The following is a 24,892-nucleotide window of genomic DNA, read 5'->3' on the forward strand; positions in this document are numbered from 1 at the left end:
ACAGCTTCTTTCCCTTCTCTTGAAACTTTTCCACTACAGACTTAAGAATGTATATCTAATCTACAGAACATCTTCCCTTCCTAAAACCTCCCTGTTCTTCTCCAACTAATTCCTCCGTTGTTTCCCTAACTCTGTCAAAAAGTACCCTACCAAATATTTTTCCTACTACACTAAGATGACAAATGCCCCTGTGATTACCACACACTTCTTTTTCCGATTTTCTTTGTAATGGGGCATAATTATACCTGACTTCCAATCCTCTGGAACTCTGCCTTCCTCCCAGGCCAATTTGCACATCTTCCATGCCTATACTACTACTAACATGCTTCAGGATTTCACAACACACTCCATCAGTTCCTGAGGCTTTCCTCAATTTGACTTTCTTCATTCCTTGCACTACTTCCATCCTACTGATTTCTTCCTCTCTTCTCTCCTCCCTCCTTCTCCCAGCCATTCCCCAGTCACTTATACTCGCATTACTTTAATTCTCAATGTTTAACGGTTCCTTAAATAGTCATCTCCATATGCTCACTTTCTCACCCTTCTCCACTAGCAATCTACCATTTTTATCTTTCACTCCCCAACTAACTTGTTTACCATCCTGTCTACGTCTCTTTACCTCTTTCCAGAACATCTTCTTACATTCCCTCCACTTTACACTTAAATTCCTTCCAAATTCCTCATCCACTCTCTTCATACTCTCTTCTTACCCTCTCTTATTAAAGTATATAGTGTGTGTATATATATATATCTATCTATATATATATATATATATATATATATATATATATATACATATGTACAGTAATCACTCTAATATCCGGACGCCCAATAACCGAACATCCCCACTACCCGGACCTAATCGTCCTGGGATCCAACATTCCCAAAATGGTCTAAAAACCCAAAAAAAAAGAAAAAAAAAGAAAAAAAAAAAAAGATTTTTTCCCGTCCGTAATTTGAACTTGCCGCACGCGCCGCGGGAGAGCATTGTTTTGGCGCGTCATTCCTCCGACGTCTGATATAGCGCCAATGTATCCTCCCCACTTCCCGCCTGTCTCTCACCGCGAGTGTATGCTCCTCGTAATGGCTGCCCACGTGCTCGCTTTTGTGGTGGTGCCCTACCTGCTGCAGGGCCTCCTGCTGCTCTCGGGCCTCCTCTTAGTGTGTGTGATGATGGCCCCGCCACCTGAGGAAAGGAAGAGAGTGGTGTTGACTCTGGAAAAGAAGAGGGAGATATTGGAGAAAGTTGATGCGGGTTGGTCTTCTTCCCACATTCTCCGCGAGTACAACCTGGCCCGGTCGACTTTGTTCGATATCAAACGTTCCCGAGACAAACTCATGCAGTACACGGCTAACTTCTCGTCGAGAAGCAAACGCAACGTGGAAAGGAAGGTTATGTTTACCCCCAAGTTTGCAGAAATCGACCGATCCACGTTGATTTGGTATCGACAGCAACGTGCAGCTGGTGTGATGGTACGTGGAACGGAGCTGAAGGCTGCTGCTGAGAAGTTCGCAAGGCTTCACGACGCCCTAGACTTCAAGGCATCCGAGGGTTGGCTCTTCGCGTTCAAGTTGCGACATGGCCTTACCAACCGTAAAGCACATGGCGAAGCATTGGACGCTAACGAGGATGGAGTTGACGAGTTTCGGCACAAAGTTAAAGGCTTGATCGACAGGGAGGGCCTAAGTCTCGGTCAAGTCTACAATGCTGACGAAACTGGCCTATTCTATCACTCGCTGCCAACGAACACTCTAGCCGTGGAGACGGAGAAGCGTGTACCTGGCTGCAAGCTTTCCAAGAAACGGATATCTGCTTTGTGTTGTGCCAGTGCTAACGGCATGCACCGGCTTAAGCCCGTTGTTGTTGGCCGTGCAAAGTAGCCTCGGTGCCTTCGTGGGGTGATGGATGTCCTTCCTGTCGTCTGGTACCATTCTTTGAAGGCATGGTTCACAGCTGTGATCTTCAAAGACTGGTTTCACCGTCACTTCGTCAAGGAAGTCATCCATTACCAGATGAAGACACTGGGAATCCCGCGTGACCAGGTAAAGGCTCTCCTTCTACTCGACAATGCACCTGCCCACCCGTGCGACAAGGACTTGGTTGCTGAAAATGGCCGTATTAGGTGCATGTTTCTGCCACCTAATACGACTGCTCTCATTCAACCAATGGACCAAGGAGTGATCATGGCAACAAAGCGCCTATACCGTCAGAAGTTCCTGGATGAGGTGATGGTTGTTCTCGAGGACGAGGACGAGCGCAGGGAGGGACAGGACACACGAGGCAAGCGGACTTTGGAAAACCTTCACCGATACAACATCAAGTCTGCGCTGTACAACTGGGCAAGTGCATGGAAGGAAGTCCCTGTGAAAACTTGAAAATGGTTGGTCTCGTCTGCTTCTCGGAACGGATGTGGAGTACGATTTTCTGGGCTTTGACGTGGATGACTTCCATGCACGGATACGTACGCACGGCGACGATGTTGATGTGGACGATGTTCGTGAGTGGTTGGATGACAACGAGGGCGATCCTGGTTATCAGACGTTGTCTGATATCGAGATCGCGTCTTCGGTTGCTGGTGTCAGTACCGAACTTGAAGATTCCGACGACAAAGGCGATGATGATGCGGACTCCTCTCAGCAGGACACTACTCCAACCATCCCCAAGCTGAGCGCACTCCGGGAACATCTAGAGTTCATCCTAGACTACCTGGAACACCCAGACTGCGACAGGGAGATGGGGCCCTTGGGACTCATGGAGGAAGTGCGTGCTTTCAGGCAGCGCATCATCAATCGTCAGAATCGTCGATCATTGCGTCAATCAACCATTGACAGTTTTTTCAGGCCCGTGACCCCCGCTGTGCCCAGCCCTGGCTCCACTCCGTTGCCTCCCCAAGACAGGCCCTCATGCTCCAAGCCACAGCCCAGCACATCAGCCACGGTGGAGTCACCGCTCGACGTGAGTTTGTGGCTTTCTTCAAAGTCCTCTGCAGTGGGTACGCCATCACCACGACCCAGCGATGCACCCCTAGGTCGCCTGCCAGTGATACTCTCGGACTCTGACAGTGAATAAACAGCAAGAACGTCTCCACTAGACCACACGGGAATTTTGAGTGTTGTGCAGTGAAAAAAACGGTGTGTTGTGTTAAGGATTTTAAGTTGAGAGAAAAGACTCAATAGAAAAGAAATTTAACGTAAATAGACTTCTTTGTTTTGGCTTTGGAAAATAAAAAAAAATTGGGAAAAGTTAAAGTGCAACGCTAAGTTACAATGGAGCATTATTTGGACAAAAGTGAACACTATGAAGAGAACGGACTTCTGTGTGTTATTGACTAAGTTCAGTGCAAGACTTCAGGAAGAGTGTACTGCAAATGCTTCAGGAAATCGTTCTTACTGTCAGAGTCCGAGAGGAGGCGGTTATTCATCGAGGTGGCCAGGGACTTGCTGTAAGTAGCCAGAATGTTTCATACTGTACTTTTTTCCATACTATACTTACCAGAATGTTTCATACTGTACTTTTTTCCATTCTATACTTACCTCATTTCACTCTTTAATGTCCTTTATTGGTGTGAATAGGGTGTTAGTAGCTATGCATGTGCAGTAGGAATGTGTTTTTCTGAGTTAGGCTAGGTTAGGGTCCATAAGTACCAGAATGTTTATTAATGTATGAACGTACTTCTAAACCCTCATTTTATGTTTCTTTTGCATTTATTTCAGTCCTTTATGTGCCTTATTGGTGTGATTTGGGTCTTAAATAGGTGCTATGCATGTCCAGAGGGAGTTGTATAGGTGTTTCTCTGAGTTAGGGTCCATAAGTACAAGTCCATAAGCTGGGGCCCAATATCAGGACAAAACCAATAACCGGACCTACCTATGGCTCTATTACGTCGGATATTGGAGTGATTACTGTAACATACACAATGTTGAATGGTTATTGCATTCTGCCCGGACTGACGACGCTGGTCTAGAATGTGAGCTGTTTGCGGAATCATTTAATCTCACCCAGTTGGTAAAGCAACCAACCAGAATACCTGATAATCCTGACCATAATGCCCATCTCTTGGACTTATTCTTGACAAATAATCCAGATCAATACAGGATAGAGGTACTGTCACCACTTGGATCCTCTGACCACAATCTCATCAAAGCCTCATTAGTTAACCCTCCTACACCTCCCCATTCCGAACCTGTCAGGGTGACCCGATGGCACTTTGACAGGGCAGACTGGGATGGATTTAGAAATTATCTTGCTGATGTTCCATGGCAGTCTTTCTTCTCTAGTGATCCCAATTCTACCCAGTCCCACATTTGCGACTTAATACTAGCTGGTATGGATTTATTCATACCAAGTCAACAATTCACTAAAAGATCGAACTCTCCAAAATGGTTTGATGGCAATTGTGCCAGAGCAACAGCCCAAAAGTCATTAGCATATAACTCTTACTTAAAATCAAAAACATCTGAATCACTCTCCCAATTTAAAATTGCTAGAAATCATGCAAAAGCTGCATTAAATCTATCTAAATCAAACTTTCTTCAAAAGCAAGCATCAAAGCTACTTAACAACCCTAATGACAATAGAATATTCTGGTCAACTCTTAATTCTTTCAATAATAACTTTAACAAGTCATCTTCCATTCCTCCACTAAAATCTTCAGATGGCAATATTACAAATGACCCATGTGGGAAAGCAGATATCTTTGCTAGTACCTTTGCAAGAAACTCTACCATAGATGATACCAGCCAGAATGTCTCAGTACTAGAACTTGATTCTCCCAAAATTGCCCCACTTAAAATACAGACAAGATTCGTAAAATCCATCCTAGACAATTTACCTACCAACAAAGCTCCAGGCCCAGATGGAATTCCGCCAATTGTTTTGAAAAAGTGTTCCCCTGAACTTGCCTCTGTCCTAGCTAAATTATTCAGACTATGCATACGTACTTCTTTATTCCCAAATTCATGGAAAGAAGCCAATATCCACCCAGTTCCGAAGAAAGGAAGTTCGTCTGACCCCTCCAATTACAGACCAATAGCTGTCACATCTTCTCTTGGTAAGGTATTTGAAACTTTAATTAATAAGCATATTGTTAAACATCTTGAATCCAACAACTTAATTAGTGATAGACAATACGGTTTTCGCCGCGAAAGATCCACCATCGACATAATCTCTTAACTCATTCGATCCATCAGTCAATTGATCTTTTTGGAGAAACTCATGCAGTAGCTCTTGATATCTCTAAAGCTTTCGACAGAGTATGGCACCGTTCCCTGCTGTCCAAACTCCCTTGCTATGGACTAACGTCTTTTGTTCCTTTGATTTCTTCTTATCTTAGTGACAGGAAAATAAGAGTAAAAGTAGATGATGTATATTCAAATTCCCACTCAATTAACGCCGGCGTGCCGCAGGGATCAGTTCTGGCGCCAACCCTATTTCTGGTTCATATTAATGATCTCTTATCTGTCACTCACAATCCCATTCACTCATATGCAGATGACTCAACACTACATAGTTCATTCACACTCAGACATCCAATTACAAAGTCTAATATCTCTACCTCTCAACTCAGTACAGCCATCTCCATAAATCAAGATCTATCTACAATCAGTGAATGGGGACAAAACAACCTTGTCTCTTTTAATGCTAGTAAAACTAAATATATACAGTTTACTAATAGACAGATATTGCCAGATTCGTACATTACCTTCAGTGCTACTAATATTCCCATCTCCAAAAGTATTGAAATTCTTGGTGTCTCACTTAACAGTGCCCTCAGCTGGACCTCTCATGTCAGATCACTTGCTAAAACCGCCTCAAAGAAACTTGGATTATTGTACAGAGTCCGTAACTTCTTCGCCGATAAGCAGTTGGCTATAATTTATAAGAGTCATGTGCGCTCTCAGCTTGAATATTGCTCACCCTTGTGGGATGGTTGTGGAGAGGTTGCATTAAGACAACTAGACAAAATTCAGAATAAAGCTGTTAGAATCATTAACAACCCTGCCATTACATATAAACTACCTCCCCTGCAAGTAAGAAGGAATGTTGCCTCCCTTGCATTATTTTACAGATATTTTTTTGGCAAATGCTCAGACGAAGTTGCGTCCATGGTGCCTCCTCTCCATGCCTTCCCTCGTGCTACACGGGCATCTGGTACCGCTCATGACTGTAATGTCACTCAACCATATTGCAGAACTTCTGCCTATCAGAATTCTTTCATTCCCCGAACTGCATCTCTCTGGAACTCGCTTCCCCAGAGTTGTTTTCCTCCAATTTTCAACCTACAACTGTTCAAGTCTAACTGTTACAGATATTTTATGAACAGAGGACACCAGTAATCTGGTGTATGGATTATTTTTTTTCCCCATTTGTTTTTCCTTCCTCCGTTCTGTTATTTAAAAAAAAAAAAAAAAAAAAAAGTGTGTATATATATATATATATATATATATATATATATATATATATATATATATATATATAGATTTATATACTGTACAGGCATACCCCGGTTTAACGATCTAACTGGTTAGGTAAAACCCCATCGTTAGGTGAGGCATCGTATATTGGGGTACTTTTAATATGTATTTCAATGTGGACTGTGTAATAGCCTTGGGTTTCCCCCCCAAACCAAGTCCAAAACCCACCCAGATGAGCCCAAAAACAGGTTTAATGGCAATCAAAATGGCCTACCAGCTGTCAAGGAAGCTAACCTAAGCCTAACACCTGTAAATAACTCACCTAAACTAACAAATATAATCTGAATATCATCAAATATACGTCTGGAAAAAAATCAAGCTTAGTAAACTGTACCTCAAAATGACAATGTTCACCTCACCTGTGGCTAAAACACATTAACTGAAGTCTAAAAGCAGTTTATAAATCAACCTAAACACACAATTTTAGTCTAAAATATCATCAAAATCAGTAAGACAAGTAAAAACCCATCATTAAACCAAGATTTGGCCATCGTTAGGAGGGGTATGGTGCAATTTCTACCCCCATCGTTAAGCCAGAGTATTGCATCTAGGGGTATCATATATCGAGGTATTACTGTATATATATATAATACCATAGCACTGCAGCTGGTAACACTTACTTGTCCATGTACTGGGTAAGTCGGATATATGCAATGCAGGCAGCATCATCTCCCAGCAAATGCACGTGAGGATTCAAGATCATCGTGTTGATTGCTTTACAGTTTTTGCCAAGTACTGCAAATAAAAACACTTGATGTAGGCTGAACACTGTCACGTAACCGAATGGATATTGAATACCATATCATATTTTATCTGAAGGATATTCAAAGAGCATTAGAATCATAAAAAAAGGAGAATTTAAAAGACAGGGTAAATGCTTTGGTGGATGCCTGAAAGTCAATTTTGGAAGTACTGTATAAGTACTGTATTGGAATATTTCATTAGCCTGTTATGCTGAACATAATGTAGTCTTACAGCCTCCACAGAAAAAAAAAATTGGGTCAGGAGGGTAAGACAGAACAAACAGTAATTGGGAGGGAGTGGAGAGAACTGCCAAGACAGTAAACATTAAACATTAACTTACATGGATAGGCACAACATAAATAACTGATAACTCTAGGCACTCAACAGAAATACTGAGATAATTGGCACTTCCAAAGAGTATTTACTGAAAGACATAATATTCAAAAAATCATACTAATTCTACAGCCAGATGACAATTAAGCTTCTAATGACAGTATATACTAAAGTGAACTTACAGTATAATACTCTGTCCCTTTTGCTCTTGGTATGGTAGACATAAGATATATACTTCATACATGGGGAACATAGGTGTGTCTGGGTTGATTGCTAAAATGCTGAAGACCTCAGGAGATACAAGAGTGGGTTTAGTTACAGAGCTGATAAATTCGATTAGGATATATATGAGTATGCTGTTCCAGATGACTGGTGTAAGAGTGTGATTGTAAATGTGTATATAGGGATGGGTGATGCACTGAGAAGAGGAAATTATAGAGGCTTAAAACTTTTGGACCAGATAATGAAGGTAATGGAGAGAGTCCTAGAATGTATGGTAAAGAAAAGAGTGGATAGTGGTGAGATGTAGTTTGGGTTTATGCCAGGCAAAGGGACACTGATGTCATATTTACTGTCCAACATTTAAGATAGAAATGGAAGATCTACTGTACTTTGTTTTTAATGATTTGGTGAAGGACTTTAACAGTGTCCCTCGGGAGGTGATGAAGTGGACAATGAGAAAACTTGGGATTGAGGAGTGGCTGGATAGAGAGGTTATGGCTATGTATGTGGATGTTTGCACCCAAGTGAGAGTAAATGGAGATTTAAATGATGGGTTTTCCGTGACTGCCGGCATACATCGGGGGTCAGTCTTAGACCCCTTATTGTTTGTGATGGTACTTAAAGCTCTCTCAGGTGACTTCAGAAATGGACTCTCACGGGAGATGTTGTATGCTGATGACTTGGTGTTGACTGCAGAGAATAAAGATGAGGTGGAGGAATGATTTAGGAAGTGGAGAGATAAAATGGGGCAAAAAGATTTGAGAGTGATTGTGGACAGAACAAAAGCGCTGATATTAAGAGCTGGTGGCAATACTGTTAAAGCAGAGGGATTTGCCCATTAATGGTTTGCCACAAGGATGTGGGAAGTAACTCCATCTTGTGCAGTGTTTGTGATAAGTGGGTGTATGAAAGATATACACTGTAGTGATATTAGAGGTAGGCTGCGAAATGATGCTGATTTCGTATGTGCAGTCTGTCAGAGAGAGCATATAGAGACTGACAGGTATGAAAGGACTGATCTTGTTGGAGAGTCTCTTGAGTGTGTGTGGAGTTTTGTTACAGTATTTGGGGGACATGTTATGTGTTGGAGGTGGAGCTGGAGCTAGCTCTGTGACTAAGGTAAGGTGTGACTGGAGGAAGTTCTGGGAGCTGTTGCCTCTCCTAACACTAAGTGGGCTCTCCCTCCATGCTGAGGGATCTTTGTATGCAGCATGTATTAGGGGTATTATGGTGTACGGTTGAGACCTGGGCAGAGAAGGAAAACAATATCTGTAGGCTCAAATGTATAGATATGACAAAGATTTGCTTGGATGTGCAGAGTGTCCTTCAATCTGAAGCCTGCTCAGGGGCTAGGATTGTGACTGAAGAGATGAGAGAAAGGATGGTACTTCAATGTATTGGTGGTGTGATATGGAGGGGTAAACTGAGATGTGTCTGAGCATGTTGAGAGGATGAAGAATAACACTTGGGTGCGGAAGGTGAGAAGTGAGCGCACAGGGTAGGGTTGCAAGAGACAGACAAAAGGACCTGGAACGAGGTCACAGAGTGTGACCTCAGGGATAAGGGACTGAATATGGAGGCTGCCAGAGATCAAGCAGCATGGAGAGCTGCCATTAGGTGATCAAGGCTGAGGCATGCAAGTATGTAGGATCCTTTATAAACAATATGATGCAACATGTGCGCACATATGCACAAATGTGCACACATGCATACACAAGTGTAGTGTGCACACACACAGGGGCGCACCCAGTAATTTTCAAAGGAGGGGCCCGTAGTGAGGTGATGTCAGGTAATCCGATAACTACCTGGAGGTGACATGCATGTTTAGAGTCAGAGAGCTGCTGGCTCATGTGTTACTCTTTGTTTGTACTTGCCAATTTTTCATGTTTTGCTGTTAACGAAATAAATAAACATAAATTTTTAAAGAACCCAGAGAGCTAAGAGGGGGGGCCCGGGCCCAGTGGCCTCCCCCCTGGGTACGCCCCTGCGCGCACACACACACACACACACACACACACACACACATACACACACACACACACACAGAAAATCAACATTTATATTACAGTACCATCTTTGACAAAACAGATATTGTATGAAGCAGCAACTGTCTAATTTCTCATGGACAGATGGGACACCTGAAGTTTTTTTTTTCTGGCTACCATCAGGCTATTTTATTCAACGGAAGAAGGGTTTCATCTCCAAATAGTTAAACTATAACTTAACAGTTTTACAATGTCATGCAAAAACAGCTGCTGACTGTTTCCTTAGCCCTCTGATGCTACAACGACACAAGAAATTCTACTACTGTAGAAGCAATGAATACTATTGCACAAATGGTCACTACCAGTACAGCACAACCCTCCTGGTCAAAGTTTCACCATCATTATCCTAGCCCTATTACTCACATTCACATGAGATACAGACATATATAGTACAGCTCTGATCATGTATGCAGCATCATTAAGGATATTATGGAAACTCCATCGACACTCCCCCTTTCTTTTTTGCTCCAAAAGACCCAAGAAAATACAAACCTTTGGTGGTAAGGCCACCTCATTTGTATGCTATTACAAGGAAAGGATTTCCAGCAACCCCTTCTTCCTCATGTAGCCACCATCTTTACTCATCTACCAAGAAGATACTGCATATCAACATTTAAAATGATTTCTGAGGCATCACTTTACTCCATCTTTAACTTCCTATGCAAATCTGTCGAGGAATTATTGCAACCAATACCACCAAGGTGAGAGCATCTGACCACTTCTCCCCTCAAGAATACTATTTATCCAGATACAGTAGACTCTCACTATAATGGACTAACTGGGGAAAACCAGATCCGATAACACTGATACTCCATTACATCTGAGGGTCTCCCTGCCCCCATGAGGTGGGATTTCAAGAACATCTTTGAAAATAAATAAGTACAATAACATATTCTTGTACCAAAGTAAAATCAATGCCCAATTTACACTAACCTGGCCCATAGTTTCATCCTTTTGCAGCTCAGTTCACATCCTTGTCATGGCACTTCTTCATGAGTAATACAGCATTGCTATATTCTGTTATTACAGTTCAACAATCACAATGGGGAAAGGGCAATTTCAGGCTGGGTTGGAGCAAAATAGGTAGGAAACACATGTATTGTACACTCTACCTGTATAGATGAATGTACGTTGCTTACACTGCCGCTTCTCTTGTAGGTTGCACACTGAGTTAACTGCCATTCATCATCACTCTTAGCAAAGATGGCTTCTGGTGGCTGTGGTGTCGCATCTGGTATAGAAAGTCCTGAGGTGCTGGGGGTTAGAGTCCTGGAGGTTGTAGTGCTGGATCCTTAGGCTATGTGGAGGTCTGGTTGAGGATGTCGATGCTACAGACACAGTGGAAGTCTCTGACTCTGTGCAGACCCTCTTGGCAGCAGGAGAGGGCACAGGCTTGAAAAACTGGGAGTTCTAAGCCTGAATCTTCCCTGGCTACTGCTGCTGCTGCTGCTGCTGCTGTATTAACTTCTGAAGGTCGGTCCCTGTTCTGGAATGTGTGTCATAGGGATGTCGGTTCCCATTCCAGAACGTTTAGAAACTCTTACGTTCTCAACCACTGCTCTATAAAGGACATTGGAACACCGTTCATTTTAAAGCTAAAGAATTGTACTTTTCTGTATATAAAGATTTTTATGATAGGTTTACTAGTTTTGATACGAGCAATATTTGAAAAATCTCCTGTTTTTGATGAAATGTGCCCGCTCCTGATGGTCGATTTTATAAACAATGCCCGATCCCAAGGGGTTAACTCCAGTCTGATAAGCTGCACAATCACATAATGTTGAATCAGAGGTCCTCCAAATTTGCCTGTCATGGTCAGGATTGTGTCAGCAGCATCAATGGCTGCAGCTAAAGATGGTCCAGATGCCTTCTCCTCCTCCTCCTCTTCGTCTTTTTTATTTGCTGGTGTCTTGTCCTGTTTTAGTCTTGCCACAATTTCCTCCCTTGTTTGGTGATGGTACCCAGGAAAACCAGCATCTTCATCCAGCCACTCTTGCAGCTCCTCCTCAGCAAGGTTCCCCTGCCTTGCAGCTGCCAATATTTCTGCAATCCTTGGTGGCTCAAACCCCTCAAAATCATGTTGTGGCACTGGAGTCCTGGGAGTTCTGAGAAAGTTGCACCACACATTCTTGAGTGTGGTAAGTGGCCCTTTCTTCCACACCTCCGCCCAGTTGATGATGGTGCCCTTCATGATGTATTTCTTGAAATTGTGCAGGGTTTTCTTGCCTCTGATGTCCTCATAGTCATCCTAGTCCATACCATCCTTAGTCACAACAAGGCACTGTTACAGGTAAAGGATTCTATAGTGCCTCTTAGCATTCTCTATAAATCTCTGGTCTATGGGCTAGATAAGGACAGTGGTGATGGCTGGCAGGAATGATGCTTTGGTTCATCCATCCTTGCTGCAGGGTTTGGTGGACGAAGGATGGGCTGGGGCATTGTCCAACAGCAGCACTGCCTTCACTTCATCGGGAATGATGCCATACCATTTATGATGCTGCCTCATGGAAGGGTTGAAGCTGTGGTAGAACCAGTCATTAGTGATATCATGGGTAAACCGGGCAGGCTTGTTCCCATGGCTCTTCACAGGAAGCTTGGGCATGATGTCCTTTAGAGACATGGGTCACTTGCTCTTACCTGCTATGACTGGCTGTAAACAATAAGGGCTATTAGCATTGGCACAGGCCAGAATGGATAGATGCTCCTTCACTGTTTTATGTCCTGGAGTGCTGCCAATATCTTCAGAAGCCTGACTGTTTTGAGGAAGAGCACACCAGAAGAGCCCAGTCTTATCTGCGTTATTTATTTGAAACTCATGTATGCCTTCCTCCTCCATCAGCTTCTAAAGATGTTGGATGAATGGCTCCATAGCATCAACATCAGCGCTGAGTATCTCTCCAGTTATGGCCTTGCTAACAGTTCCATGGCACCTCCTGAACCTCCACAGCCAGCCATCACTACATTTAAAATATGCTATTCCAAGGTGTGTGGCAAGCCTCTGTGCTGAGTGTTGGTTGTCCAGGTCATGCACAGGAACATCCTCAGCTCTCTTCTGCAGTATCACTTATACACAGCTGTTTTATCTTTAGCCTTCAGGATGTCATGAAGGGTTGACCTCTTATGGCCATAGAGGTTGCCCTTACTCAATTTTCTCGTGGGCTTCATTACCTTCATCTTCTCTGCAGTGGTATTAATCCTCCTCTTTACTTTTTCAGAAGAGGATGTGCTGAGATATTCTTTACTAGATGCCATTTTTCACAGACTCAATGGGAAAACACTTGACACAGTCAAGAGACATGAGACCTGCATGCAGTTGTCTGAATCCAATGAAAGATGCAGCAAAAATGAAGCTGACCACCTGAGATGCAGTATGTCCACAGACTCTGATCCTACCCGGGCCTACTGGAAGTAGCCTCCCAAAAGTTCGCTCGTCACCTTTTCCCACCTGCAGATCTCCAACCTTGTCAAAATGGGTGGGAAAAACTGCTGCCAATGTTGGCAACTACGTTTTGCGTCACCCCATGCGCAGGGAGTGGTCTGTAAGGGTCATGTGAAGTGCCCCCTTATATTGTTTTGTTTATTATATCTTATCATTTATAAAGGCTCCAACATTCTTGCATGCATTGGCCTTGGTCACCCAATGGTGGCTTTCCATGATGCTTGATCTCTGGCAGCTTCCTTATTCAGACCCTTCTCCCTGTGGTCACACTCTATGATCTCGTCCCAGCTCTTTTTTGGTCTGCTCCTTGCAGTTCTACTTCTGACATTCACACTTCTCACTTTCCGCACCCAACCATCATCTTTCATCCTCTCCACATGCCCAAACCACCTCAATACTGTATGCCTCGCCTCATCAGAATACCAATACACTCCATCCCATCCTTCTTCTCGACTCCTCATTTGTAAACCTTGCCCTCCAGGCCTTGCACTGTCATTTTCGTAAGTCTGAGTTTTTCTTTTACTGTCTAGGTCTCACTACCATACTGCATTACACTCCTAATGCATGCCGCATACAATGATCCCTCTGCATGGGGGGGAGAGCCCTCTCAATGTCAGGAGTGGAAACAGCTCCTTCAACTTTCTCGAACTACTCCTTACCCTAGCTACAGAGCTAGCTCCAGCCTCACCTACAGCACAAAACATGTCCCCGAAATAACAAAACTCTTCCACACATTCAAGGGACTCGTCGACAAGATCATTCCTTTCATGCCTGACAATCACTGCATTCTCTCCCCACCACAATGCACACAAGAAATCAGCGTTTTCTTGCAATCTACCTCTAATACCACTACATCTCTTGTATAACCACTATTACAACTACGGTTCAAGATGGTGTCACTTCCCACACCCTTGTGGCAAACCACACTAGGCCATTCTGCCTCTCCTTTGATAGTATCACCACCGGCCCTAAATATCATCACTTACGTTTTATTCACATTTACTCTCAAATGCTTGTGCCCATACAGTCTCTCCACTTCCTAAATCTTTCTTCTGCCTCCCTTTCACTTTCTGCAGTCAACACCAAGTCATCAGCATACAACATCTCCCATGGGAGTCCATTTCTGAGGTCATGTGAGAGAGCTTCAAGCATCATGACAAACAGTAAGAGGCTCAAGATTGATCCCTAATGCATGTCATCATTCACGTTTTCTTTCCTACTCATTTTTCCAGAAGCTGTCGGAAAATGAGTATGGCATGAGAGGTTCCTTTGTCTGCCATAAACCCAAACTGCATTTCTTCAATATTCACTCTTTCTCTAATCATTCCTTCTGGGACTCTCTCCATTACCTTTATTATCTGGTCCAAAAGTTTTATGCCTCTATAATTTCCTCTTTCCAGGGCATCATCCTTCCCCATGTACAAATCCATGATCACACACTTCAACCAAGCATCTGGGACAATATACTCATATATAATCACAGTTATCAAATCAGTAACTAAACCCACTCATATACAGTATCTCCTGAGTTCTTCAGCATTTCAGCAGTCAACCCTGATACACCTACTGCCTTCCCCAGGTGCATCCTGCCTATTGCCCTGCTCAGAGTAGCAGCATCAATCAGAGGCCAAGGGCCAAACATTGGATCCGCTAACTCCAAGCCTACCCTTCCTTCATCACTGTTCACACACTGCTCGCCCATGGTTTCCCTGTTTTCCATCTTCATCTGATTTGCTACCTTAAATACCATATTCTTCCTTTCAACACTATTTAGGTTATTCAGTAAAAGTCTCTGAGGTTCAGATTTTGCCCTGTATACCTCCTTTCTAGCCCTATGTTTGACATCCAAGTATTTTTCTCTGTTATTACCCCTCTTCCATTCCCAGAAAAGCCATCTTTTTTCTTTAACTGCAGCTTCTACATCCTCATCCCACCACCAAGTTACCTTATTATGTCTTGGAGGGCCCCTTGTCCAACTACACACTGAATCAATAACTCTCAGGAGGATTGTTCTTGACAGCTCTGTACTGCTCATAAATGCTTCTGTCAACAGTTCCCTGTTCAGCCACAACTCTACTCATTGTACATTTTTGTATTGTCAAGAAACTGTCTGGTGACTCAGAGGCATCCAGAAGAGCTGTGTGATGTGCTTCATTTAACAGACGTTATTTGGTATAGCTGAAGGATTGTCTGGTGGCCTTCATAATGTCTGTTATATCTGATGTTCACTATACCGGGTTTGGTTATGGTGAGGGTCTACTGTACAGTGCGTACACCTACATTTGAGACCATATTTTGGGAACATATACAGTACAGTACATATGAGAAATTGACCTGGCACAGCACATCAGGTACAACTGCTTTATCATGCAATGAAGAAAGAATGGAAAGCGAGACACAGGTAACACCACTACAAAAAATGAGAGAAACCAGGTCTCTAAGCAGTACTTTTTAATATATATCAACTTGCTGTGCGAAGGGGTTATGATATGACATGTTGCTATACCGGTCGTGTTGGCCAGTTTCTCTTGTGCCCCGCCCCCTACTGATGCCCCGTCCTATTCCAGCTCTACTTGTTGCTGATTGGCTGAGATAATTATTCTTCTTACTGACAGAATAATGAGCCTTACCACGATATAGTATCATACTATTTACTTTTACTTTGAATTAATTTCTTTATGACAAAGGAAGCACTAAAATTTGCTAACTGAATCAAAATTAGTTTGAAATGAACCAACCTGCCTCCTCCAGCAACTGCAGCTGAGTTTTGCCACCAAGAAAGTTTGGAGCTTGGCAATAACACATCGCAGCTGTGCCGCTATTACTGTTAAACATATTAAGTCACCTATTTGTCATGGCTGGTAAGTTACCACAGTATCATAAGCATATTGTAATTTTCCCTGTTTATTTCCTTAATATCAGAGGTTTGAATATAGAGGTAGGAAAACAAAATGTCACTGGCTTTGCTTCGAAACGAGAAATCTCATTCTATACATGTGAAGTCAATGAAATCTTATAGAGGGAAAAGAATTTTTTGTGTGTGTTTGGATACCATATTTAAGGAAAAATGTCAAAACACTAAGTTCTTTGTAGAATGTATACCTTTTTATTTTCATTGAGGGAACTTTTCTTACTTTACAAACCTTTCAGGCTGATGACGTTCCTTGGTACTTTTTTCTAACATCCTTTACTACAAAACATTTCCTAGTTAAATGGAAAAGGTATCATTGCAGTTAAGGGGTTAAGTAAAAGTTTTGTTGTTTCGATTAGCGAGAGCGCCTGACATGTTTACCCAACATTGGCACAGCAAAGACTGGCTCAGAACTCCTACTCGGGCCGATGGGTGAGTGGGCGTGGCCAAGGGGGTGGGGCACAAGAGAAACTGGCAAATGCAACCGGTATACCAACTGTATGTGAAATTCTAATAATGAAAATGGGAAAAATAAGAAAACAAGCTTCAGCTACTGTATGTTAAGGTAGTGGTACTTTTTAGGCAATGAAAATGTCCTGCAACAATGATGAAAGGTTGCTCAAGTTACAGATGAGTGAAGTGGAAAGAGAAGTTATCCAGAGAACTGATAAACTGTGCTGAAAATTAGCAGCATGGATAATTATCTACTATGGCTGCTCTGCTCAACAGATGCCAAAAATGGGGTGCTTGTAACTGTGGCTGAATCTATATAATTTTATAAATGGACGATGAATGATGCCTCATCTATACGCTGTGAGAGAAATGGATGAAATGCACATATGGAATGAACTGAAGTTGATTTTTATCAGTGCATCAACCATTTCTTAATTTAATAATGGAAACAATATCAGTATGTAAACTTCTACAGCAATAGAGCATCATTTGTACTTTGTTACCATATACTAACACAATACCATATAACTAAACAAGATGGCAGTGCTTGCATTATTTGTAAACATACACTGTTCGAATGATCTAATACCATGCAAAATCATCTAAAAATACCCAGATCTAGCGTGTAGCTGTAACACTGAAAACAAGTGTGTTGTTAAATATATTAAGTAAATAACATTAAAATTAACAGAGTTAACACAATTACTGAACACATACACTAAACCTATTGATACTTAACTGTCATACTGAAAACAGAACTGACCCTGGTTAACATTTATGTAATAAAAAAATAAAACTATATAAAAGCGACAGAACTGATTCTCAGGGCAGCCAATACTTTCCAGTGTGTGATATATGAGACAACTGATGCACAACACACTCAGCAGCTCAATACCACAGCAGCTCAAACAATCTAACATCCAGGTGTGAATGGGTCACTAGCTGCATGCCATCACACTATATCTGGCCAAAGCTACATTTTTTTTTTTTTTTACTGTGTAGCAGCTGAGGTAGTCAAAGTAGCCTCAGTCATCATGGTTTGGGCTGTCATGCAGGCTGCCCCGACTACACACCAGTATTTTTCATATATATATATATATATATATATATATATATATATACTGTATATCAATCTATCTATCTATCTATCTATATATATACACACACACATACAGTAGGTACGCACAGTACGCAACCTCACAGTATGCTAATCGCATAGTACACGAGGACCTATTTTTTTATTGAATTTTAGTGTATTTTTTTAATAGTACGCGAAATGAACTTGTAATGGGCAAGACGGCAGCGAAGAGTGGCCAAAAACCGGGGTTAACCCAAGCATGTGACACTGCCACCCCAAGGCGCACCAACGGTTGCCTACGCTCCGCCCACATTTTGATGTCAATGAGGAGGAGATCAGGGGCATACATTCGGCAGCAGTGGAGCAGGATCCCCAGGAAGTCATGCAATGAGTGGAGAAGGCCAACGCAGGGCAGGAGACCACAGCAGAACAGCCATCAGCACCAGTGATGGAGAGTGGAGACCTGTCTATGATGGGGATCAGCCGGGTACGGTGTGCCCTGGATAAATTCATGGAAGAATTTAAGGATATCGAACACTGTCAGTTGCGAGTGGAGGAAGTGATAACTTCACTGGACAGAACCTTCCACTACTACACAGACAAGCACAACCAGGAGGTTAACAAAAGGAAGCAAACCCTCATCAGCAGTTACCTGCGGCCTCAAGAATGTGAGGAATCACTCCCTTCAACATCAGAAAAGCCATTTCCTGGGGAGGATCAAGAGGATGATGCAATGTCTGAGGTGTCAGAAATAGACTTTAAAGGGTTTATGAATGAAGTGAGTGCATTAGTTTGTGAAAGTGTTGAAAGTGCTGGTGACAAGAGTGGTGAGGAAGGTGGTGTGTCAGGTGGTGTGGCGGGTGGTGCAGGAGGTGCACACTAGGTTCCTCATCTTGCCTCGGATCCCCTTCTTACGTTCATCAAGCCTGTTGTCCTCTTGGATTAAGGTGAGCAGCCATATTCTTGTTGGTTTAGTTAAGCCATATCCTTGTTGATTTAGTAAAGCCATAATCTTATTGGTTTACTTTATCTTAGGTAATGTGTCTTAGATAGTTTCCTTGTACAGTACAATACTTTGGTCGGAAAGGAGTCTTGAGGGTTAGCAATGAAGGGGGGTGCTGCCCATATATAATTTTTCCCTTAAGTTTATGTATTTACAGTACACGAAATCCTAGTACGCGACCTCCTCTGTCCCCCATAAACTCACATACATATATATATATACATAATGTATATATATATATATATATATAATATATATAATATATATATATATATATATATATATATATATATATATATTTATTTATTTATATATATGTATATATATATAATATATATATATATACAGTGGGGCACCAATTTTCGCGCCTAATTAGGTCCAAAAATAATGCGCGAAAGTGGAATTAGCAAAAGTTGGGGCATTGTCTTTATGGCAAAAAGGCTAATTGGTTCCCGGTTATCCTAAAGTAAAATCATATTTTCATTTTCACTTGCAATACAGGACATCAAATCACTATTGTACATTGCATTGTGAGATACAAACAACTATCTTCCTTTTCATTTCATTATTATACTGCCGTTTCTTCACTCCAACACGATACTCTCTTTTAGCCTTGGCCTTTCCTCCCGACTTAGAATGTCCCGGCCACTTTTTATCACCACCACTGCCTCCCAGCCCTCCCCCCACACCACCAGGCCCTTTCCCCACACTACCAGGTATAGTAGAGGCCATTGAACCGTGAGAATCCAACACAATGGAGCTAGCACGCTCGTACACAATGGCGGGAATGGATGGACAAAGTGTTGACATGACGTCATTCAAGATGGCGGTGGGTTGCGGGCGGGCGGTGCAGGAAATTCAAAGTTCAAAATATTGTCCCAAACCCAAAATTTGTGCGCGAAAATCGATTTTTTTCAGGCGAAAGTGGAAGTTACGATTTGGTGCATGCCGCGAAAGTGGATTCCGCGAATCCTGCTGTAGCGAAAGTTGGTGCACTACTGTATATATTTATATATATGTATATATATATAATATATAAATATATATTTATATATATTTTTCATTCATCATTCATTCATTGCCAGATGCCATGTATCCCAGACGGGGTGGCCAAGGGCTTAGAGTTAATTGTTTTACGGGGAGGGGCACAAATCCTCCACCAACCCCACTTGACACGTAGGGATGCCAACAGCATCTGGTGTTCCCAGGCGGTCACCCATCCAAGTACTAACCAGACATATTTAATATATATATATATATATATATATATACATATATATATATTTTTATATATATGTATATATACAGTAGGCTCGCCCAGTGCGCGTCATCACAGTGCGTGAATCGCATTGTGCGCGAGTGACCAAAAATCATAACAAAAAACCTTGAATGTGCGAGTTTACTCCACAAAACATGAGGTAGAGGCAAGGAGTGGCTTAAAAATGCCATTTTCCATCAATATGCGACCCCCCCCCCCACACAACGCGCCAACAGTGACCTAGAGGCTCATGGGGAAGGTGCTCAAGAGGAGTCTACAATAAGGTATCGCCAATAACAGCTTCTATAATAACGTTTTCGGCAATAACAGTAAGTTAGAATAGATACCCAGTTTCTATAATAATGATGTTTATTTCGTGAATAACATGTTGTTATAATGCCAATACGTCCATAACAAGATGAGGAATGAAACAGGCAAGCAAGAAGAGATGAAGGAAATTGCCGAAAATGTGAGCAGTAGCAAGGAGGAGAGGGAGGATCCTCCCCTCACCACCTCCCCTGACTCGCCCACCGCCGTCCTCCACTGCCCCACCTGACTCACCAGCCGCCTCCCTCTACACCTTCACAGCCCCACCTGACTCACCTGCTTCACCTGGCATACCTGCAACCCCCACCATAATGACTGTTGCTGCATTCTGGAAGAAATGTAACATTCAACAGGCCGTAAATTTCTTCGTCAAAGCCTGGAATAATACAACACTGGCAACCTTTAAACAAGCGTGGTGCGGCCGGGGTGGTGGCGGGGTCACTGTAAGTGCGTTGCTGTGCCTCAGAACTCTTGTTGTTTAAATCTATCAGGCCTGTTGTCTACTGTTGTTAAGGTGACTGCCCATATTTTTGTTACTGCAGCTATATCTGTAGTACAATGTCTGAAAAATTTGACCTTTTTCATGTCTCTAAGGGCCAAAAAATGTCCAGGTACGAGGGGGTACCACCCATATGTAATTATTCCCATAAGATTATGTATTCCCAGTGCGCGAGGTCGTGGACCGCCCAATCTCTCGCGCACTGTGCGAGCCTACTGTATATATATATATATATATATATATACACACCCACCGCAAATTGACTTAGGACCTACACACAGAATTGCAAGGGGAGAGTTGTCTGTCTTTGCTTTGTGTTTACACCTCTACCAAGTGAATTTTTTGGGCAAGAAGTAACTGGCAACTCCTCTGGTGTTGGTGGGAGGTGGTGAAACACTCAGCACATCAATGCTTGCTCAGAAGTGAGAGTGGGAGTATATATTCCCCTCAATCCGAACTTGCACCTCCCTCTTTTTTTCATATGCATTACTGTTTGCCCTGTTATTTTCCTAGAGTAGAGTTGTTATGCCTGGAAAGTACTGCTCAAGGGATGACACGGTCTGTATCATTGCATGGAGGCAGGATAATGTACCTATCAACACAATTTGTGAACGTACTGGATGTGCAAAGTCAACCATCATGAAGATTCTTGCTGCAGCGCGCGGCCTGTCACCTGATGTCGTACCAGAGCACAGGCATGGTGGTGGAAAGTAGAGGACGACTTCCAGACATACAGATACATTTCTGAAGAGGGAAGTAATCAAGAATCCTCGACTGACAGCAGCAGAATTGAAGAGAATGAATCCCCAGCTGTTACAAGACGTCTCAATTTGAACTATCCAACACTGCTTGCAGAAGGAGCTGGGTTCCCCAAGCCGCACTGCAGCCAAGAAACCGCTTTTCACTGACTGCATGAAGAAGCAGCGCATTCAGTTTGCCAAGAAGTATGCACACTGGACATCAGATGTGTGGAGAAAAGTTATGTTTTCCGATAAAAGCACATTTCAAGTGTTCCAGGTGCGTTCTGCCAAGGTTTGTCGCTCTGCCTCCTGTAGTCAATATGACCCTGCTTACATGGTGCTGACTGTTAAGCACCCACAATTAGTAATGTATGGGGGTTTCTCAGGTGAAATGGGAAGGGGAGACCTCTACTTTCTTCCTAAGAACTTGATGAATGGTGGCCGGTACATTCAAGTTCTGAAAGATCATTTGTTAAACATTTTTGCAATTCATGGGTGTGACTTTTTCATGCACAATTCAGCTCCATGTCACAAGTCAAGAAAGGTAACAAAATGGTTTCAGGATAATTGGACTGAGGTCCTCGACTGGCCTGGCAACAGCCCGGATCTAAATCCGATAGAAAACTGCTGGGCAAAGATGAAGAAAATCATGGCAGAGAAGAAGACACCCAATCTGGACAACCTCATGACTGAACTGACAAATGTTTGTTGCAAAGAAATGTCCTTAGATTACTTTAGAGATCTAAGTGATTCCATGCTAAAACACATCCAACTGGTATTGAAAAACAAGGGAAACATGATTTCATACTATTGAATGGCATTTCATGAACAGACACTGTGATATACTATGATTTATGTGTTTTTTAATACCTTGTATGGGGAGGTCCTGAGTCAATTTGCAGTAGCTGTGTATATATATATATATATATATATATATATATATATATATATATATATACAGCTGTATCAGACTCTGTATAGTTTTTTGGTATTTTCAGGCATGTTCCTTGGTACAGTACTAGATTCTATACTTTCTTTTCTAGCTCACTAATTCTCATAATCAATGTTTTAACCAAATCCATCACACTTGTTTCATTGTCAATCCTGGAAATTCAGGTCCCTTGATGTTTACATATTCAACCATGTTGATGGTTGGTTACAGTACTAACACTCTAACAGCTGTCACCAAAATTCCTATGAACATTCATGTATACTCACTGACACTAGCTCTTTACATTTTGGCATACTATATATACAATACTTTAAACTTTAGACAAGACTATAGGAGACAGGACAAACATAATTCCTGAAAACTACTTAAGGTTTGCAAAGGGGTTGAGACACATCCATTTGCTCTGGCTAGTCCGCTGTGTGTAAATTTACCTCTTTCCTCCCAGGATTTGAACTCGGGGTCTTCTAGGTGGCAGGCCACCTCTCTCCTCACTCTGCCACAACGACCTCCAAATTTTTTTTTTATTATGGTCTAGCCGGGACTCGAACCCAGGACTCGTAGACAGAAGCCAGACACCGTGTCACTACACCATGGCATGACGTATGTGTGTGTGTGTGTGTGTGTGTGTGTGTAGTTCACCGGGTCGGTCAGGATCATTTGATGGTCGTGATCGTCAGCTTTTACCCTCCCGGAAGGGAGCTGAGAGCTCATATAGTCCGATCTAAGGGCAAGGCTGTGACCTTCACACACGCACACACCCGTCCCCTTGCTCAAGGGGGACAGTAACCACCCACTTCATCAGTGAAACTTTTCGCAACCTGAGCGAGGCGCGAATTCCCGTCTACCAGATGGCAAGCGAGAACGTTACCACTGCACCAGCGAGCGGTGTGTGTGTGTGTGTGTGTGTGTGTGTGTGTGTGTGTGTGTGTGTGTGAGAGCAGTAGTTCTGTTAGACAGTTTCCATAATAAAAGGAACATGAACCAATTACATGTATGTTAGTTTACTAATGTTTTAGTTAATGAGCTACCATAAAACTGTCACTGTAAACCATGGATTAAGTATCTGTACTTTAAAATTCTTTCTTCCCAAGCCCTGGATCAACTTCTCTGAGCAGACAAACATTGCTGGCCCAAAAAATAAAGATGACCACTGACATCAAAATTTTACTTCAAGTCCAAGTCACTTGGTACTGGCCTTAGCTCTCATTCATTACTCACAGTATATCTCCTAAGGTAATGGTTTAGATGCGGATAAATACAGTATTATGTAAATCTTGTACATCTGTTCCCAACAAATGGATTTGCATGTTATACAGCCCTAGTATGATTTACCATCATTCTCATGACCAGCACTGATACCAGTCATCAAAATGTACTTGCATAGATCAAAACATAGTTCTTAAGTGATAATCATAAAACTAATTAACAAAGAAAAAATGCTAAGATATATTAGATCCTGAAGCAGTAACTGTTAAAATTTACTATGTTTATGCAATTACTTTAATACAGAGAGACACAAGTGTCTATGAACATGTGGACAGCAGTCACTTATGGTGCTTTTTCCTCCTCCTCACTAGATATCATAGTACTGGAAAGGGATACTATTACTTATATGAATATCTCCTAACTCCCTCCCTATCACCCAAGAGGAAGATGATGGACTGCAGGAGAAGGGCACCTTCTGCCTACAATCCACTGGGGTCCTGTAGATGAGCCTGGAGAAACAACAATAATAATGGTATCTGGTGTTATGATGCCAATATATCTGGCAGTTGATCATAGAAATATTGGTGCATTTTGCCAAATATATGGCAAACAATATTTACAGTCTTTATCAAAGACCTCAATAGCCTACTGATTTACTGATAAGTATTCAGTAGTACAGTAATTAATTTTTAATTATGTACCACACAAAAATTAAATAACCTGAACATAGCTTTAAAGTATATACTATATATATATATATATATATATATATATATATATATATAGGTGTATTGTTAAAAAGCAAGATTTGCCAGTTAGGTAGCCGAGAAGCATCTCCATGTTTCCCGATGTTTACCGTAGGCTAGTTCCGGTACGAGTCTGAGTTGCTTGTTTGCCTGCTGTTTGTGAGCGTAGTTATTTCGTAAGTTATGCATTAATTTTTTTGCTCTTTTTCTCAATAATGTTTTATTTACGTGATTCTTTCTTAAATTATGCAACTGAAATTAAGTTTGTATGGTAAATCATTTACAGTGTTATGTAATGTAAAAAAAACACTTGCATGCTTTGATTGTCGCTGAGCTGGTAACTGTGCTCTCTCTTTCTGGAATACACCAGAACTGTGGAAAAATGTAGATAATTCTAGAACAATGCAAGCTTATATATGGATGTACAGGAGACTAAAGCAAGTTTAGTCGGTTTTCAGTTAA

The 24,892-nt window shown here is 42.1% G+C and overlaps 1 protein-coding gene across 8 annotated transcripts in view; it reads right to left on the bottom strand.

Moving 5' to 3' along the window:
- Positions 1-24,892, bottom strand: part of CaMKII (Calcium/calmodulin-dependent protein kinase II) — a 491,893-nt gene that overhangs the window by 25,605 nt on the left and 441,396 nt on the right. For all 8 annotated transcript variants that reach the window (XM_080272799.1, XM_080272794.1, XM_080272798.1 and 5 more), the window contains one exon: positions 7,095-7,209. In XM_080272799.1, the coding sequence (XP_080128925.1) occupies positions 7,095-7,209 (115 nt within the window). The remainder of the gene's footprint in view (positions 1-7,094; positions 7,210-24,892) is intronic.

The sequence above is a fragment of the Coenobita brevimanus genome, chromosome 51 (genome assembly GCF_032717465.1).
Source record: "Coenobita brevimanus isolate Jiangsu-jjx chromosome 51, ASM3271746v2, whole genome shotgun sequence".
In the NCBI taxonomy this organism is placed as follows: domain Eukaryota; kingdom Metazoa; phylum Arthropoda; class Malacostraca; order Decapoda; family Coenobitidae; genus Coenobita; species Coenobita brevimanus.